The sequence below is a fragment of the Nicotiana sylvestris genome, chromosome 3 (genome assembly GCF_000393655.2).
Source record: "Nicotiana sylvestris chromosome 3, ASM39365v2, whole genome shotgun sequence".
Taxonomy (NCBI): Eukaryota; Viridiplantae; Streptophyta; class Magnoliopsida; order Solanales; family Solanaceae; genus Nicotiana; species Nicotiana sylvestris.
In genome coordinates this window covers 210,381,282-210,399,090 of record NC_091059.1, presented here as the reverse complement: position 1 = coordinate 210,399,090, position 17,809 = coordinate 210,381,282, and the positions used below count along the sequence as shown (strand labels likewise).

The 17,809-nt window shown below is 39.8% G+C and overlaps 2 protein-coding genes across 3 annotated transcripts; both read left to right on the top strand.

Moving 5' to 3' along the window:
* Nucleotides 1-716: 716 nt before the first annotated feature.
* On the top strand, nt 717-10,769 carry LOC104214775 (protein FRIGIDA-like). The gene is made up of 3 exons (XM_009764490.2): nt 717-1,811; nt 9,116-9,291; nt 9,439-10,769. The coding sequence occupies exons 1-3, from the start codon at nt 866-868 to the stop codon at nt 10,480-10,482; spliced, it is 2,166 nt and encodes a 721-aa protein (XP_009762792.1). The 5' UTR covers nt 717-865; the 3' UTR covers nt 10,483-10,769.
* Nucleotides 10,770-11,594: 825 nt separating this feature from the next.
* LOC104214776 (uncharacterized) lies at nt 11,595-16,873 on the top strand. 2 transcript variants are annotated; one of them, XR_011406341.1, is made up of 3 exons: nt 11,596-13,158; nt 15,900-16,075; nt 16,173-16,873. XR_011406341.1 is itself a non-coding variant. In XM_070171438.1 (2 exons), exon 1 carries the CDS (start codon nt 11,780-11,782, stop codon nt 13,118-13,120), a length of 1,341 nt encoding a protein of 446 aa, XP_070027539.1. In that variant the 5' UTR covers nt 11,595-11,779; the 3' UTR covers nt 13,121-13,158; nt 14,621-15,135. The 2 variants fall into 2 exon arrangements, 1 of the variants encoding a protein (XP_070027539.1); XM_070171438.1 differs by lacking the exons at nt 15,900-16,075; nt 16,173-16,873 and adding an exon at nt 14,621-15,135 and having other exon boundaries at nt 11,595-13,158.
* Nucleotides 16,874-17,809: the final 936 nt, after the last annotated feature.

Here is a 17,809-nt window from a genome sequence, read left to right as displayed (position 1 = left end):
TATCTACAATTTTCGTACATTATTTCTAGTCAGTTATATACAACTACAATATCATACAACTTAAATATAATTTTTATACAATATAGTTCAACTTTCATACAATAGTTAAATAAATAAATAAAAAATATATAAACAACAGAATACAATTTTACTACAATATGTCTTCTTCTTCTTCTTCTTCTTCTTCTTCTTCTTCTTCTTCTTCTTCTTCTTCTTCTTCTTCTTCTTCTTCTTCTTCTTCTTCTTCTTCTTCTTCTTCGAGTTTCAATATGAAATTCAGCCAAAATCAGGTCTAATCTTCACCAAAACCCCTCAAAATTAAGATATAAACTTCAAACCATATTCCCAATTTTTTGCAACAACACCCAATCCAAACAAATAATGATTTTTGAAAACCTAAATTCGAATTCAAAGCTTCAAAACTTTTTAATGATTGTCAATGGTGGAATTGCTGCTCTCTTGTGCAAGATACGTGGGGAGGGGGTGGGATGTGAAGAGAGAAATATGGGGGAGTGGAAGATATGTTAGAGTAATTTTACGACACTAATTATTATTATTAATTCTCTTAAAATGTACATAAATAGTAACTGGGTATATAAAATGTAATTATACTAAAACTTGAGTATGAATGGTAATATAATTTGACATAATGTATAAGGAATGTAAAAATTCCTATTCATATAATGTAAAAATTCCTTTTACAAATAACTGAGTTGCTGTACCCGAAAGAAGCCCATGTAAACACACTAAAAGAAAATGACGAAGGCGTGGATTGCAGGAAGAGGATTGTGAATCAACAATCAGAGACGCATTAGGAATTTCTGATTCTTGTCGATTGTCAATTCTCATCAGTTCTACTCCGACTATGGCTAAACCAGCAGATACCGCCGCAGCTGCGACACCTCAATCACAACAAACACTTAACGATTCGCTGCAGAATGTAACCAAACAGTCGGAATTTCAGCAACCACCAACACATTCCCAGGATGACTCAATTTCCAATCTCCGCAAACTCACCGACTCCCTCTCAGCATTCCAACGCTGCTTCGCTGACCTATATCAACACATTGACTCAATTCGAACCATAATCGACTCTATGCTTCCCCCACTTACAACCAATACTACTCCTTTACCCACGTCATTACCGCCACCAGCCCCAGCCGCAGAGCCGGAACCATCTTGGGAATCTGACCCCTCTGAAGAAGAAGTAGAAGGAGAAGGAGAAGGAGAAGAAAAAGAAAAGGAAGAAGAAGTGAAATCCCCTCCTCATCCAGAGCTGAAATCCGCTCATCTTGCAGAGCTGGAGAGCCTCTGCAAAATGATGAGTGGTCGTCATCTACGGAGGTACATGGGAATGCATCTCTCAGATATAAAAGGACTGCTGGAACAAGTCCCTAAGGCATTGAGACTCTCCCCCAATCCAGCAAGGCTTGTATTGGAATGTGTCGGCAAGTTTTATTCTCAAAAGGGCAGTGTGTTTGTTAAGTACTCACACATGGTCCGTTCAAGGCTGGCTTCTGTATTAGTTTTGGAATGCTTCTTGTTGATGGGAATCAACGACGAGATTGAGAAAGGGGTGAAGCAAGAGGCGGAGCGGGCAGCTTTAGCTTGGAGAAAGAGGTTGATTGCCGAAGGAGGTGTACTTAAGGCTAAGGAAATTGATGCCCGGGGTTTGTTGATGCTTATTGCGTGTTTCGGGATTCCAGGAGGATTTAGAAATGAAGATATCAGGGATTTGCTTCAGGTAAGTTGCATCAAGCGGTATTATCGTGCCCTCCGGAGATCAAATGTCCTCGTGGCAAAGATTCCAGGTCCTTTTTCATGAATCCAATTTGTCATTAAGCTACATTTGCATTTCATCATTTGCTATTCATGTGAGATGGTGCGTGCTGTTGACAAGTTTAGTGCCGTTCCCTTTGATAGGGTCTGATTGAAGCAAAATTACGTAGAAGCAACAAATAAATGCCTAATGTACAGTGGTGATAAAAATCTAGGGCAAAACATTATACCTTTAGAAGTGGTTTCATTTGGTCGGATTGTCGTGCATGAAGCTTCCCTAACTCAGCATTACCTTAAAGAACTCTATGAAAGACTTCCTGAGCTCCTTGCATACTTAGAGGGAGAACACATCTGCTGTATTTTTGGAGACCATCAGCACTTGCTTGGTACTGTTCTTTTGGAGGGAAAAAACGCACTTATCAAACAAAAGAAAAAAAAGGTTTTCCTTGCCTTCTATTTACTGGTGCCTACCACAATTTTGTGTTGTTGCTTTCCTCCTGCTCCTGTCCTGCCCTTTTTATTCATCTCACTAGCTTCAAAGGCACTTTTGCCTTTTCCATCATCATGCCCCAAAGAGACACGAAGAGCTCCCACCATGTTCATTTATCCAATTTGAAATGCCAATTTTTGTTTGAGATTTCACAAACAGTTGTCTGAGCACCAGAATCCCCATCTTCTAGTACTTTTGGACCATAAGTAGGTCTTTGAGGACAACAGCTTCCCGGATCCTCTAAGGTCCTTCTACAGTTGGTCCACAATGAATCATAATCCATGATGATGATTATATTTTTGTATAAGAACGTAGCTATCGTTCATTTGATTCATATCTTTCCTGGCTAAGATTTCATGCATAGAACTTCTTAAACGGAACAATTATTTAGAATTGGTAATTATATTGAAACTAAGGAAATGCTAAAATATGTATATGCGAGCAAACAACCAAAAGAGAAATCTTTTCTAATCTTGCATGGATTCTAAAACTTTTTTAAAAAGATCTCGTGCATAAATGAAAAAATCATGCAAGACTGTTGACTCAAATATACGTGATAAGGTTCATTGGGAATAGTACTGTATTACACAGTTGCTAGTTGACCGGAAGGATCATGCTTACAATTTTATGATCCTGGATGGTCTAATTCACTGGTTATTTCTTCATTTGCTTCGTTTGTGTTTTTTGGTAGGTGTTAGAAGCAACTCAACTTATTGAGCCAACTTCAATGAGTTTATACATTTTGTTGTTGCTTCTGCTTCGTTTGTGTTTTTTCTTAAGTACTAGGAGCCACTCAACCATTTGAGCTAATTCGATGAATATAAATGTCTGTAAATACAGTTTTCTGATAAAAAAAGAAGAAGTTTGTATACAAATATTGAATAACACAACACCTTGCTTCATCGAAAAAAAATATTGAATAACACAATTGAATAAGTTGTTTATTAGTGCGATAAGTGCTTTTATGTGGAAGTGACTGGTTTATAGGCCAAAGCATAATCTGGTGCTGATAATATCAAGCAGGGATTTGAAGATGAAAAGGATGATCATTTGGTCTGGGGCAAGCATAATCTACAACAACAACAACATACCCAATATCATCCCACGATGTGGGGTTTGGGGAGGGTAGTGTGTACGCAAACCTTACCTCTACCTTTTTGAAGGTAGAGAAGTTGTTTCCAATAGACCCTCGTCTCAGGAAAACATAAGCACCACACTAATTAAAAGACAAGGAGGGACAACACCAAAAAGCCATGTAAAAGCAGCATAAAAATAACACGATAATAAGATGATCAAAATGAAAGAAAACTATGGGTGGTCAAAGAAACCTACTACCAACAAAATGCGAGAGTGCGTACTAATACTACCAATATGAACAATATAGACCACCTACCCTACTACCATAATCCTCGATTTCCACACCTTCCTATTAAGGGGCATGTCCTCGGACAGCTGAAGCTGCACCATGTCTTGCCTACTCACCTCTCCCCACTTCTTCTTCGGCCTACCTCTACTTCTCCGTAAGCCTTCCAATGTCAACCTCTCACACCTCTCACCGGGGCATTTGTGCTCCTCCTCACATTTTCAAACCACCTAAGCCTCGCTTCCCGCATCTTGTCCTCAATAGGGGCCACATCTACCTTGTCGCGAATAACCTCATTCCTAATCCTACCTAACCTGGTGTGCCCGCACATCCATCTCAACATCCTCATCTCTGCTACCTTCATCTTCTGGACATAGGTGGTCTTCACAAGCCAACACTCAGCCCCATACAACATAGTCGGCCTGACCACCATTCTAGTAGAACTTACCTTTAAGTTTTGGTGGCACCTTCTTGTCACACAAAACACCAAAAGCGAGTCTTCATTTCATCCATAGACCCAAGATACTTAAAACTTCTTCTCCTAGGGATGACTTGCGTCCAGACTCACCTCCCCTTCCCCTCCTTGTGTCTCACCACTGAACTTACACTCCAAGTATCCTGTCTTGGTCCTACTCAACTTGAAACCTTTAGACTCCAGGGTTTGCCTCCACACCTCTAACCTCGCGTTCACACTGCCTCGCGTCTCGTCAATCAATACAATATCATCTGCAAATAACATGCACCACAGTACCTCCCCTTGGATGTGGCGCGTCAGAACGTCCATCGCTAGGGCAAACAAAAAAGTGCTGAGTGTCGATCCCTGGTGCAACCCCATCATGACCGGAAAATGATCCAAGTCCCCTCCCACCGTCCTCACTCGGGTCTTCGCTCCATCATACATGTTCTTTTTTTTTTTGATAAGGCCCATCATACATGTCTTTATCACCTTAATGTAGGCAACAGGTACACCCCTAGCCTCCAAACATCTCCACAAAACCTCCCTCGGGACTTTATCGTACGCCTTATCTAAGTCGATGAACACCATATGCAAGTCCCTCTTCCTCTCCATATACTGCTCCATCAAACTCCTAACAAGGTGAATGACCTCTGCAGTTGAGCGTCCTGGCATAAACCGGAATTGGTTCTCAGAAATAGACGCACTCCTCCTCACCCTTAGCTCCACCACCCTCTCCCAGACTTTCATAGTATGGCTAAGCAACTTGATACCCCGATTGTGATTGCAATTTTGGATATCGCTCTTGTTCTTGTATAAAGGAACCATCGTGCTCCACCTCCACTCCTCGGGCATCTTCTTCGTTCTAAAAATGACATTAAATAACCTAGTGAGCCACTCCAAGCCCATCTTGCCCGCACTCTTCCAAAACTACACCGGGATTTCATCCGGCCCGGTCGCTTTGCTCCTGCTCATCTTACGCATAACCCTCTCAACCTCCTCAACTCTAATCCGCCTACAATACCCAAAGTCGCAATGACTCCCGGAGAGTTCCAAATCACCTAGTACAATGTTCATGTCCCCCTCCTCGTTCAAGAGACTATGGAAGTAGGTCTGCCATCTCCCACGGATAAGCCTCTCATCTAACAAAACTCTACCTTCTTCGTCCTTGATGCACTTCACTTGATCCAAGTCACAAACCTTCCTTTCTCTCACCTTGGCTAACCTGAACAACCTCTTACCCTACATCGGCCCTCGAGTTCTTCATACAAACGACCAAAAACTGCAGTCTTAGCCGCCTTAACTACTAATTTCGACTCATTCTTAGCTAACTTATACCACTCCTTATTCACCCTTCTCTCCTCCTCGTCTACATTTTCTACTAGCTTCGGATACACCACTTTCTTGATTTCCACTTTTCCTTGCACCTCTCCATTCCACCATAAGTCTCCTATAACAACACGATAGGGGATTCAAGAGTTACTAAAGAAAAACAAGAAAGTCGAGAAACGTGCGGAAGCTAAAAGAAAATAAAGAAACGAAAAAGGACGGAAAATTAAAGATAGATTGAATTCAAGAAAGGGTTTCTTGAATTCAAGAAGTCTATTCTTGAAATTGAATCCTAACAATAACAATTAGCTAATAAAGAACTAATCGCCTTTGGTAGAGAATTAAAAACAAGAGATAAAATTGTGAAACCCGACCCTTTAGAATAACAAGAACAACAATAAGCTTAAACTTATCACCTTTCTTGAATACCTAGAAGTGATCTAAGATTTCGAAAGAGTTTAATCTTACCACCTTAAGTTGAGTCTTGAAGGTTGAAGAATAAATCCAAGAGTAGCCACACACAAGAGTGCAAGAAAAATCTCACAATTTTTATTGATAATAGTCTGAATCATCTAAGTCTAAAAACAAAAAAGACATCCCTTTATATAGGTAAGGGGTCACGAAATTGAGCCTAAAAACAAGAAAATAAAGTCCTAAACTACTTTGGACAACAAGTCCAACTACCTTAGGAAAAGGAAAATTCTAGGAAGCAAAAACCAAGTCATTCTTGGAAAGTAATTCCAAAAATCTTAGTAAAAAAAACATAACCTTAACTAACTAGGAAAACAATAAATATAATCCCATAATATATGAAAATAAGTCCCAAACCAATCTTGGATAGAATTTTGAAAATCTTGAAGGAAATTTGCAAGCAACTTGGCACCAACTTGCACTCAACATCTAGCACGACTATTATATCCTTCTTGGATATCAAGTAAGTCCTTTTTATACTATAAAAACGTGGCTTTATGTAGGACTTCATGGGCTGCAAGTTTGGACACATTTTAGGTGCCAAATTGGTTCAAAAGTGGATTGACTAGGACCTTCTTCAAAGGATGTCTCTTGGGATCCAATCCTCCTCTTCTTGGACATAAATTTGAGCCATAAAACAATTGTAATATCTAGCCAATTCATATCCTTTATCCTTGAGCTCTTCATCCCAATTAACAACTTCTTTATTTGCACTTGAAGTCTAATGACCTTGTTTGGCAACTCTTTAGCTCGACATCTTGTTAAAGGCGCTCTTTGAGATTCCAAAGCTTCATTCTTGTCCTTGAATAGATTTGAGCTTCCTAGGATGTTATCATCCTCTGTATCCACCAGAGTAACCCTTCGAGATCCCTAATACCTCTCTAGCGGCTTCCCTAAATACACTGCGCAGTCGTGGTCCACATAGCACTTGCGTCCCCACTACTCCTCCAAGACCTCTAGTCATCAACTTAACCCCCAACTCCTGCACTTTGGCTTCCGTCAAGGCTCCCCACTTGATCCTAGGTTGGCTATACACCACCCTCTTCCTCGTGATCTCAAGGTCCATGACCATGAGCCTATGAAGGGTCGTGAGGTTCTCACTTGGGATAACTTTGCAATCTGCGCAAAGACCTCTATCGGACTTCCTACAGAGAAGATAATCAATCTGAGTCACGGCCACCGAACTCCGAAAGGTGACCAAGTGCTCCACCTTCTTCGGGAAACTCGAGTTTGCTATCACCAAATTAAACGCTTTCGCAAAGTCCAACAGAGAAGTTCCTCCTTCGTTCCTATCTCCAAAACCGAAGCCACCATGCACATCATCATACCCCCCAGACTTCGCTCCAATGTGGCCGTTGAAATCTCCTCCTATGAAAAGCTTCTCAGTGTGCGGGATACCACACACCATCTCATCCAAATCCTCCCTGAAACGCATTTTGACTTCCTCGTCCAAGCTTGCTTGGGGTGCGTACGCAATGCTTATGTTCAAAATAATTCCTCCAACAACTAGCTTAATAGTCATCGGTCTGTCGTTCACCCTCCTAACCTCCATCATTAGATCATGGAGGTCCTTATCAACCAAGATACCTACCCCGTTCCTGCCCCTCGGCCTTCTAGAATACCATAGTTTTAATTTGCCCACATCCCCGCACCTTATCTCCTACCCATCTAGTCTCCTTTATACAAGCTATATTAATCTTCCTTTTTTCGAGAATACTTGCTAACTCTATAGACTTTCCAGTCAAAGTTCCTATGTACCAAGACCCCTTTCTCAGCCGGGAGGCTCCCTTAGCCCCCTTCCCCCGCCAGGACACCCCCGAGGACAAGATCTTATCCTACCATCGTTCACCAAAGCCACTATAATCTAGGAGACACTACGCAAACACTACCCCGAAAACAAGCAACAAAAATAAAATGGATAACCGAAATATAATCTCTAACTAATATTGACAAAAAACAACTAGAGGTCACAGAGAAAATGGGTCGGGCCAAACATAGTCTGGTTCTGGTGTTGATAATATCAGCCAGGAATTGGAAGATGATAAGGATGATCGTTTGGTCTGGGCTGTGCAAAAAATGGCTAATTTACAGTTAAATCTTGCTATATCTTCTTGGCTTAAGCAATTGGTGTATAATCTTCTTGGCAATGAAAGGTTATTTGGGGCTCCAAGGTGCCATATGAAGTGGCATACTTTTGCTGGGTTTTGGCTCATGATGGTCGTTTAACTCGAGCAAATTTGCAGAAAAGAGGTGTTCATATGTGCAGCAGGTGCTTCTTTTGTGAAAGAGATTTTGAAGACAGTAAGCATCTGTTATACACTGTGAAGTCACTGGGCAACTTTGACAGTTATTTTTCAATATTTTTGGGTTCAAATGGGTCATCCCAGCAAGAGTTTCTTAATAGCTGGTTGTTCTACAGAGGCAGCAAGGAGCTGAAAAAGATTTGGAGGTCTATTCCAGGTTGTGTTCTTTTGGACTATTTGGAGAGAAACCAGAGATATTTGAAAACAAAGGTGTCTCTATCCATATGTTGAAGTTTAGATGTTTGCGTAACTTAGCTTCTTGGTGTAATCTAGCTGATATATATGATGAGGGTAAGTTGATAGAGTTTATTAGCTCCCTGCAGGAACAACAATGATGTATAATCTCTGGAAGCCGAGCACTATCTTATAGCTGGTGGCTTTTAGTTTCAATAAACTTTTACCTTATAAAATAAAAGAACTCTAGCCAGGGTGGAGGATCATGCTTACTTGAGACTCAAAGACACAAATATGGAATGCAGCGATATTTAATGTCTGAAATTGAATGACAAAAAATTAAAGCATTTGGGGAATATCTCGGCGTCATTATTGGAGAGAAAAATTAACTAAGCTAATAATTGAAATAGAAAATCCTATGGACAGGAACGAGCAGTGAATACTGGGACGGGAGAATGTTTGTCGTTTCTTTCTTTTCACATTCTATGGGGCAACTTTTCACTTTAGGGAAACTTAAAGTTCAAGTCAAGAACACCCTTTCAACCTCATAATCTGCTCGGTAGTCCGCCTTCTGATTATTTGTTTTCGTAGTTCGTGGTTTCAGAGAAGAAGCCTCATTATGTTATTGCATCTTACTATGATTTTTTTTCAGTTTTGCATACCTTTTCTTTTTCAGAAATATTACATTTGACCTTGTCGTACTTGCTAATTTATCTGTCTGCTTAACACTGGATTATGTAAATCTGTGACAGAAATAATAGAGGGGATGCTGAAGCAAAAGATGGAAGTTGACGCTGTTCATATTGCCTATACTTTTGGATTTGAGGACAGATTTAATCCTCAGAGACTTTTGACATCATTTTTACTAGATACTAAAGAGTCATTGAAGAAAATGAAGGAAAACTCACATGGTTCACATGCTGCTGTGGTAATTCTTGAATTTCATTCCAGCACTATTAATCCATACCCCATTTATGGGATTACACTGGGTTTGTTGTTGTTGTTGTTGTTGCATTCCAGCACTAATAGCCCTCCTTTTCTCAAGTTAACCAAGCATTTTGTTATGATTAAGCAGAATGAAGCAAAAAGGAAGCATTTGTTTGCTCTGAAATATCTCATCAAATGTTTGGAACGCCATGATACCGATCCTTCAAAACTTCTTCCTGGATGGCAAATCAATGAGCAGATAATGAAGTTGGAGAAAGAAATTGTTGAATTAGATAAGCAGACAGGTGGGAAGATGGCACAAAAGAGAAAACGTGATGAAACTGAGTCGTCGAGAAGGTTCAGAAATAAAGAAGCAAAACGGTCGCGTATTCCACCATGGCTATGGAAGCAAAGAGTTGTTAATCATGTTGATAGTGACTGCACCTTGCTAGAACGTCAAAATGCTGGCCATGTTCATGGTTATACTGTGTCCTCATCAGTATTGCATGGACCTGTTGCCGGCTCGATGCATGAAAATGTTGTTGGCTCCCTTGCAGGAACTGTGGCCATGGGTCGAGATGGAGCAGGGATATCAGCAAGTGTCGATGGTATTCAAGCAGATATATCAGAAGGCATGGAAATTGTTCATCAAGGAGCTTCATATGCTGGAGGTCATGGAGGGACTCTAGTTGATCGTACACCTGGGCAAATAGGGATTCATACTGGTCAGTCATATGGATGGCGTGGGAATGCAGCCGTGTATGACGGACTGGCCTCCTGCAGCTATGCTTATAGGCCATCATCATACGTGGAAGGCTCTACGGGCTTGCCAAACAGCCAACCCAGTGATCCTCATAGGTCACCACCATACTTGGAAAGTTCTGCGGGGTTGCCAAATGCCACACATAGTGATGCTTATAGGCCACCACCATACTTGGAAGGTTCTGCAGGGTTGCCAAATGCCACACATAGTGATGCTTATAGGCCACCACCATACTTGGAGGGTTCTGCGGGGTTGCCAAATGCAATACCTGGTGATGTTGCTAGCCGGAGCTCTGCATCTGATATCTACCAGGTTGCTGATACTGTTACAGCAAATGAACTATACAGGAGCCGTGGTTCAGGAGCAGTTGATGTTGTTTCATCTGCTGCGTCTGCTCATCCTTCGCCTTACTTGTACTGGCCAAGATAGTTTTGCCTTGGCCGCTCATTACTTTCCACCTTCGTTTCCCTTTTTGTAGTATAGCCAATCTAGAAGTGATTTCACTATGGTCTCTTAGGGGACACAGTCTCAGTAATGTTTGTGTTCATTAGCTACTGAAAAACATTGGCCAATTTCCTAGGCTTAGCATAGTGATGTCTAAACTTTACCTGGTAAAAATTCATTTGTCTGGAATAAAAACCTTGCTTTTATACTCCACGCGTTTGAAGCTTGTGTTGTATTGCTGAACAATTAATACACAAATGGGTTTTGATTTACTGGAGTTAGTGTATCTGTCATTTTTTCCCTTATGAAGACCTTGGTCATCTTCCCTTTCTTTCCTGACATGTTTTGAGAAGCTTACTAACGATATGTAAAATTACGTAGGCATTTCTTTGAAGTCAGGCCAGCTTCCTGCAGATTTAAATATTGGTGATTACGATGTTGCTGCTAAAGGACGCCAACGAAGACAAGATGGTAACAAATGGCGATGATAAAGCTAATGAGATGCAGGAGGAAACTGTAACTGAACAGAGAACTGACGGTCCTACAGATATGGAGTAGGACAAGATAACTTTCTTTTCTCTTATGTTGCTGCCTCTATCATCTGGAACTGGTTGGTATTTGCATTAGTTGACAACAAGAATATAATTTTGAGTAACATGCAGTAGCTTGTCACTGTTGCAGCGCTTACCAAACAAGATGATTGTTACCTATTGTATGATATTGTATTGTTACTTTAAATATAATATTTTGATTGTTTGTTAAATTTTATTGTATCGTATTGTTAAATTCGTACCACTTTATGTAACGATATTTGGTGTGATGTTAGATGGAGCCAATTATTACCACCACACATTAGGGGCAATGTACAACTAATTAATGCAGCTGCATGAATGCTTTGGCACCTCGTTCTCCATCCTTAAAGAAGCTCACCTAGGGATTATTTGTTGAGTTCTCTCCAACGTGAAAAATAAAAATTCACATAGTTAGGGTTCAATTTGAGGACACAGCAAGAATTAGAAGCGTGTCTCGGTAACTTTTATTTTATTTTATTTTATTTGTGACTATATTTTAAATACATTGCAAATAAATGGTTACATTTTAAACAGCACCACTAAACATGCTACTGGTGCGAATAACCTCACAAAAATGGCGAAGGCGAGGATTGCAGGAAGAAGCGTCCGTTTATGAATTGTGCAATCAGCAATCGGAAATGGCGACGCATTAGGGGATTCTTACACTTTGTCCATTCTCAATAATCGGGTTCTCTACTTCTAAACCGACGATGAGTAAACCGGTAGATATCGTAGATATCGCCGCAACTGCCACGCCTCAGTCGCAGCAGCCACCATTGGCCACCCAAGTCCAAGCACAAACAGTAAACGATTCGCTGCAGAATGACTCAATTGCCAATCTCCGCCAAATCTCCGGTGCCCTTTTGGCGGTCCATCGCTGCCTCACTGAGCTACAACAACACGTTGATTCCATCCGGACCTCAATCGACTCTATGCTACCCCCACATACAACTAATACCACTCCTTTAGCCACGTCATCACCTCAAGCAGCGGCTTCCCTAGCCGCAGACACAATATCAACCCCAGTCCCAGTCCCTGAATCATCTTGGGAATCCGACCCATCTGAAGAAGAAGAAGAAGAAAAAGAAGAGGAAGAAGTGAGATCCTCTCCTCGTTCAGAGCTGATATCCACTCATCCTTCAGAGCTGGAAACCGTCTGCAAAAGAGAAGACAAAGAAGAAGAGGAAGAGGAAGATGTGAGATCCCCTCCTCGTTCAGAGTGCGATAAAGAAGTGATAGAAGAAGACAAAGAAGAGGAAGACGTGAGATGCCCTCCTCGTTTAGAGCTGGAGAGCCTCTGCGATAAAGAAGTGATAGAAGAAGACAAAGAAGAGGAAGACGTGAGATGGCCTCCTTGTTCAGAGCTGATATCCACTCATCGTTCAGAGCTGGGGAGCCTCTGCGAAAAAGAAGTGAAAGAAGAGGAAGACGTGAGATTTCCTTCTCGTTCAGAGCTGGAGAGCCTCTGCGAAAAAGAAGTGAAAGAAGAAGATAAAGAAGAGGACGACGTGAGATTTCCTCCTCGTTCAGAGCTGATATCTACTCCTCGCTCAGAGCTGGAAAGCCTCTGCGAAATGATGGATGGTCGCGGTCTGCGGAGGTACATGGTAATGCATCTCTTTGATATAAAAGGACTGCTTGAGCAAGTCCCCAAGGCATTGAGACTCTCCAGTAATCCAGCAAGGCTTGTATTGGAATGTGTTGGCAAGTTTTATACTCAAAAGGGCAAGTCATTTGTTAAGGGCTCGCAAATGGTCCAGGCAAGGAAGGCTTCTGTATTGGTTTTGCAGTGCTTCTTGTTGATGGGAATCAGCGACGAGATTGAGATAGGGGTGAAGCAAGAGGCGGAGCAGGCAGCTTTAGCATGGAGAAAGAGGTTGATTGCCGAAGCAGGCATACTTAAGGCTAAGGAAATTGATGCCCGGGGTTTGTTGATGCTTGTTGGGTGTTTCGGAATTCCAGGAAGATTTAAAAATGAGGATATCAGGGATTTGATTTGGGTAATTTTCATCGGGCAGGGGAGAATTCGCAGAAATTTTATTTTCTGGTAGCCTCAGGAGATCAAATGTCCTCATGGCAAAGATTCCAGGTCCTTCTTTCATGAATTCAATTTGTCACTAAGCTACATTTGCATTTCATCATTAGCTACTCTGGGACGTGCTTGTTTGGTGACCATCTAACTAGTCTGATTGGACATGATTACCTAGAAGCAACAAATAAATACCTAATGATCTCATTTTCAAAGTTCTTTATTCCACAACATAATTTTCTTACTTTGTATATTTCTTCCTTTTATGTCAGTAGATGGATGTAAAACCTAAAATTAAGATAGGAAAAATGAAAATGAAAGAGTGTTACGGAAGTGTCATGTGAGAAAAGGATGTCTAACAAAGTGGAAGACAAGTTCTGTAGAAGGGTTTTAAGACCAACAATTTTATATGAGAACGAATGGGCCTTTAATTACCAACATATCCACAAAAATGAAGAACGTAAAAATGTGGATGTTAAAATGAATATATAACTCTATAAGATTTGATTAAGTTAGAAATAATCACATCCAACAGATGGTGCAAGTAACGCATAGAGGAGAAAATGAAAGGTCAAAATTGGTGAGTAGACCTCCATGTGCCCGGATGGTAGGTGTAATAATATGATGGCTGAACGTGATAAAATTGGACTTACTAATCATAAACCCCATGGAGGGAAGTTGTCTTAAAGGACCTAAAAACTTACAAAATCAGTGCATATTTGGCTTAGAACATATCAAAATGAGAGGATCCATATGGGTGATACCAATTGATTGAGATTAAGGCTTAGTTTTTGTTGTTGCACTTACAGCAAGTGTAGGGATAAATGTATAATTTTGAGAATTCATAGTATTGGAATCCTAATTTGTCGGTGGTAGTCAAATTATTTAGTATTGGAATGAAATGAACCTGAATAGAGCGCAATTGACGCAAGTATTTTCATATAATTGAACCCAAGTACCCTACTAGGTTGAGATTGAGGCATAGTTGATAAAGTTGATTGTTTTATGTAACTAGTATTTCTTCGATGTACTGAGATGAGGTTCCCATACATTATTTAGTGGCAAAAGTATAACAGAATATCTTGGTCGAACGCAGAAAGAAGAGACTCAAATTAGGACAAACAAGTAAGAAATTCGGTATATATGTATTTTTTGCTTTAATTGTTGATCTGTAAATTAAAATCGGTTTGCGTGTTAAGGATTGCTGACTTTATTCCATGTTTGATCCAACGAGAACAGTAATATGAATTATGGTGGTAATGGGCTAGGGGACTTCAATTTTTGATAAGTATTAGAAGCCACTAAACCAATTGAGCTAATTGCTACTGCTCTAAATATGAAAGAGAAGAGAAAGCTTGCCAAATTAGGGGAGTTAATGCATTCCTACCCCGGTGGCTTGAAACTTGCTACACCTCTAAAGTACAGAGCATTTCCTAGCTGGTTCACTATGTTGAAAAGGATGAAGGGCCCATTGCTTGCAAAAAATAAAAATTCATATGGGAGTTCTCTTTTTCTTATACAGTTTAGCGAGGGTGGCCAGGAGATAATTATTGAGGATTCACCAACAAGCAGGAGAAGCTCTTGGGGTTCTAAGATGACGAACTTACTCCTTTACACTGATGACCACATCATCATTCCATCAAATCATGACTGAATTTGGTGACCTTCTATTTCGGAGGATGTATTGGATTACTGGTTACAAAGAGGGTTTAGGCTTTGTGCTTATTTGAGTACTACTTCCCTGGTCCAATTTTTACTGCTTTTCCATAATGGAGCTGAAACTGATGGTGACGGTGAAATAACTGCTGTTGCTGGCTGTGAAACAGGAATAAACAATGATCTAAAAGCTGGCATGCTGCATGATCTGACAAGTTTTGGAAACATTTCCAGCACACAAATAAGTGAAGCTGAGGAGTACTGTTATCATCTCAAAAAAAAAAAAAAAAAAAAGTGAAGCTGAGGAAGTATTATCTAGCTTATCTTGAGAAGATCTGTTAGAACAGGAAGTTTGGCTCATGAACTTTTTCATAAACAGAAGACTGATATTTGCATCATTATGCACACTAGCGTAACTACTAGAGAACCAAAAGTTGTAATTTAACTCATTGTTGTCTGGATTTCCTACCTTGAACCTTGAGGACAAGGTTCTTATTGAGGATGGGAGTATTCTTGCGAACGAGCAAGTGTACCAAGCTGACTATGATTCCATGACGGATGCCACGGATGAAATGCAAAATAACTTTATGTGGGACATAGGCTGAGCATGTGAAGTTGAGCAAAAGTGTGGGTGAGAAATTAGTTATAAACGTAGCAAAAGGGCTCAGAGCATTTTGGAGGTTGAAGTTGCCAATGGTTTGGCTCTGTTTTCTCATCTCCTTTCATCTATGTTCCTCATCCCCTTCTGGTTACTTATTTCTCTATTATTTCCAGATTCTCTTCTTAGTTGCGATCTGTTAGAAATCGTGTTGTTACTCTTGTCAGTTGTAATTTTGGAGTTCTTTAATCGCAATATAAATCAGTGGTTGGTGTTGAGATTTGCATTTTTACACTTTCCAATTTATGTAAACTGTAAAAGTGATGGACCTCTTTTCAACCTCATATCTGCTTGGAGGTTACATTCCACCTTATTTGTTTGTTTTCGTTGTTCCTGATTTCAGAGATGAAGCCTTATTGTGTGATTATATCTTTATATGATTCATTTTGTAGTGTTTGATACCTTTTCTTTATCTCAAATAATACATTTGACCTTGTCGTAGTTGCTAATCTATCACCTACTTAACACTTATGTAAATCTACGGCAGATATAATAGAGGAGATGGCAAAGCAAAAGATGGAAGTTGATGCTGCTCATATTGCCTATACCTTTGGAATTGAGGACAGAGTTAACCCTAAGAGATTTTTGACATCATTTTTACTTGAGTCTGAAGAGTCATTGAAGAAAATGGTGGAACAATCACAAGGTTCACTTGCTGTTGTGGTAATTCTTGAATTTCTTTCCAGCACTGATAGCCCTCCCTCCCTGATTTATCTCCTGATCTGCTCAGGTTAACCGTACATTTTGTTATTTTGTACAGGATCAAGCAAAAAGGAGGCACTTGTTTGATCTGAGATCTGTCATCAAATGTTTGGGACTTCATGATATTGATCCTTCAGAACTTCTTCCCGGGTGGCAAATCAATGAGAAAATAATGAGCTTGGAGAAAGAAATTACCGTAGGTGAGAACCTTAACAACAAAAAAATTGCCAGAGGTGCGAAGATGGCACAAAAGAGAAAAATTGATGAAACTGAGTCGTCTAGAAAGTTCAGCAACAAAGAACCGAAGCACTCACATGTTCCAAATCCATGGCTACAGCAGGAAAGAGTTGATAGTACACCCGGGCAAATAGGGAGTCATGGTCAGCTATATCGATGGCCTGGGAATGCAGCGGTGTATGACGGATTGGCCTCCTGCAGCTATGCTCATCCTTTGTCCTACTTGTACTGGCCGAGATAGTTTTACCTTGGGCAGTCATTACTTTCTACCTTACACTACTAGAAATTAAACCTGCGGCAACCCTTTCAAAACCGTACCTATAGATACTGAAACCGTCCCTGTAGGGATAATGGGACAGTTTGGGACGTGTTCCAAGATTCAGCGTTACAATTAGGGAGGCTCATGGTTCGGTTTGGATCGGTTTTTCCCTAAAAAGAAACCAAACCAAGTAAGTCGGTTTTTTAAATATTAGAACCAAACCAAATCAATTAAGTCGGTTTCTCGATCGGTTTTTTCGGTTATTTGTCGATTTTTTCTCAAATATAAGACATACACTACCAAACACATTTTGGCGACCACATTTTCAACGTAACACTATCAAATCAATTGCCCTTTGAGAAATTTATTAGTTACCAAGATATATTGATGATAATTGAATCAAATAGTGATGAATAATTTAAGGACTCGATTACAAAAATATTATTTTTAACATGAAATAGATTTTTACACTTAACAAAAGAAAACTACCAATTAAACTAGAATGTAAAGGTAAAGAATTGTACTAAAAATGCAAACGATTAATATTTAGTATAAAATTTTTAAAACTTTGTATAAAAGTATACATATATATAGGTGTAATAATAATAAATTTAAAAATAGCTACTCTTATATTCGGTTTGGTTCGGTTTTTTTTAATTAAAACCAAAACCAAACCAAATTTGATCGGTTTTTAAATTTCAAAACCAAAACCAAACCAAACAAAAAAGTATCGGTTTTTTTGGTTGGTTTGGTTTGGTTCGGGTTTTCGGATTTTTATGAACACCCCTAGTTACAATAGGTCAACTAGAACGGTTATATGTAACGGTTTTCAAACCGTCTCCGTATATGGCTATTGTAACGGTTATAACTGCAACCAATGACCACTCTATGGGAACGATTTTCTGTTGTGTTGGAACGGTTATAAACCGTTGTGTTATAATTGTGCTAACGAATTTTTAAGTCTTGTGACGGTTTTCATGATATATTGTAACGATTTTGTTATATATTGGAACAATTATCTATATCCTATTGCAACGATTATTAGAGGGATACTATTGTTCTTTTGCTAGGTCTACTGGAACGGTTATATTGTCTGTTGCAACAATTCACTATTGTAATTTCTAATATTTATGGAAGCAAAATGAGGAATATTTTCCTATGCAATGAAATTTTATACATCATAACTTGTAGAAACCACG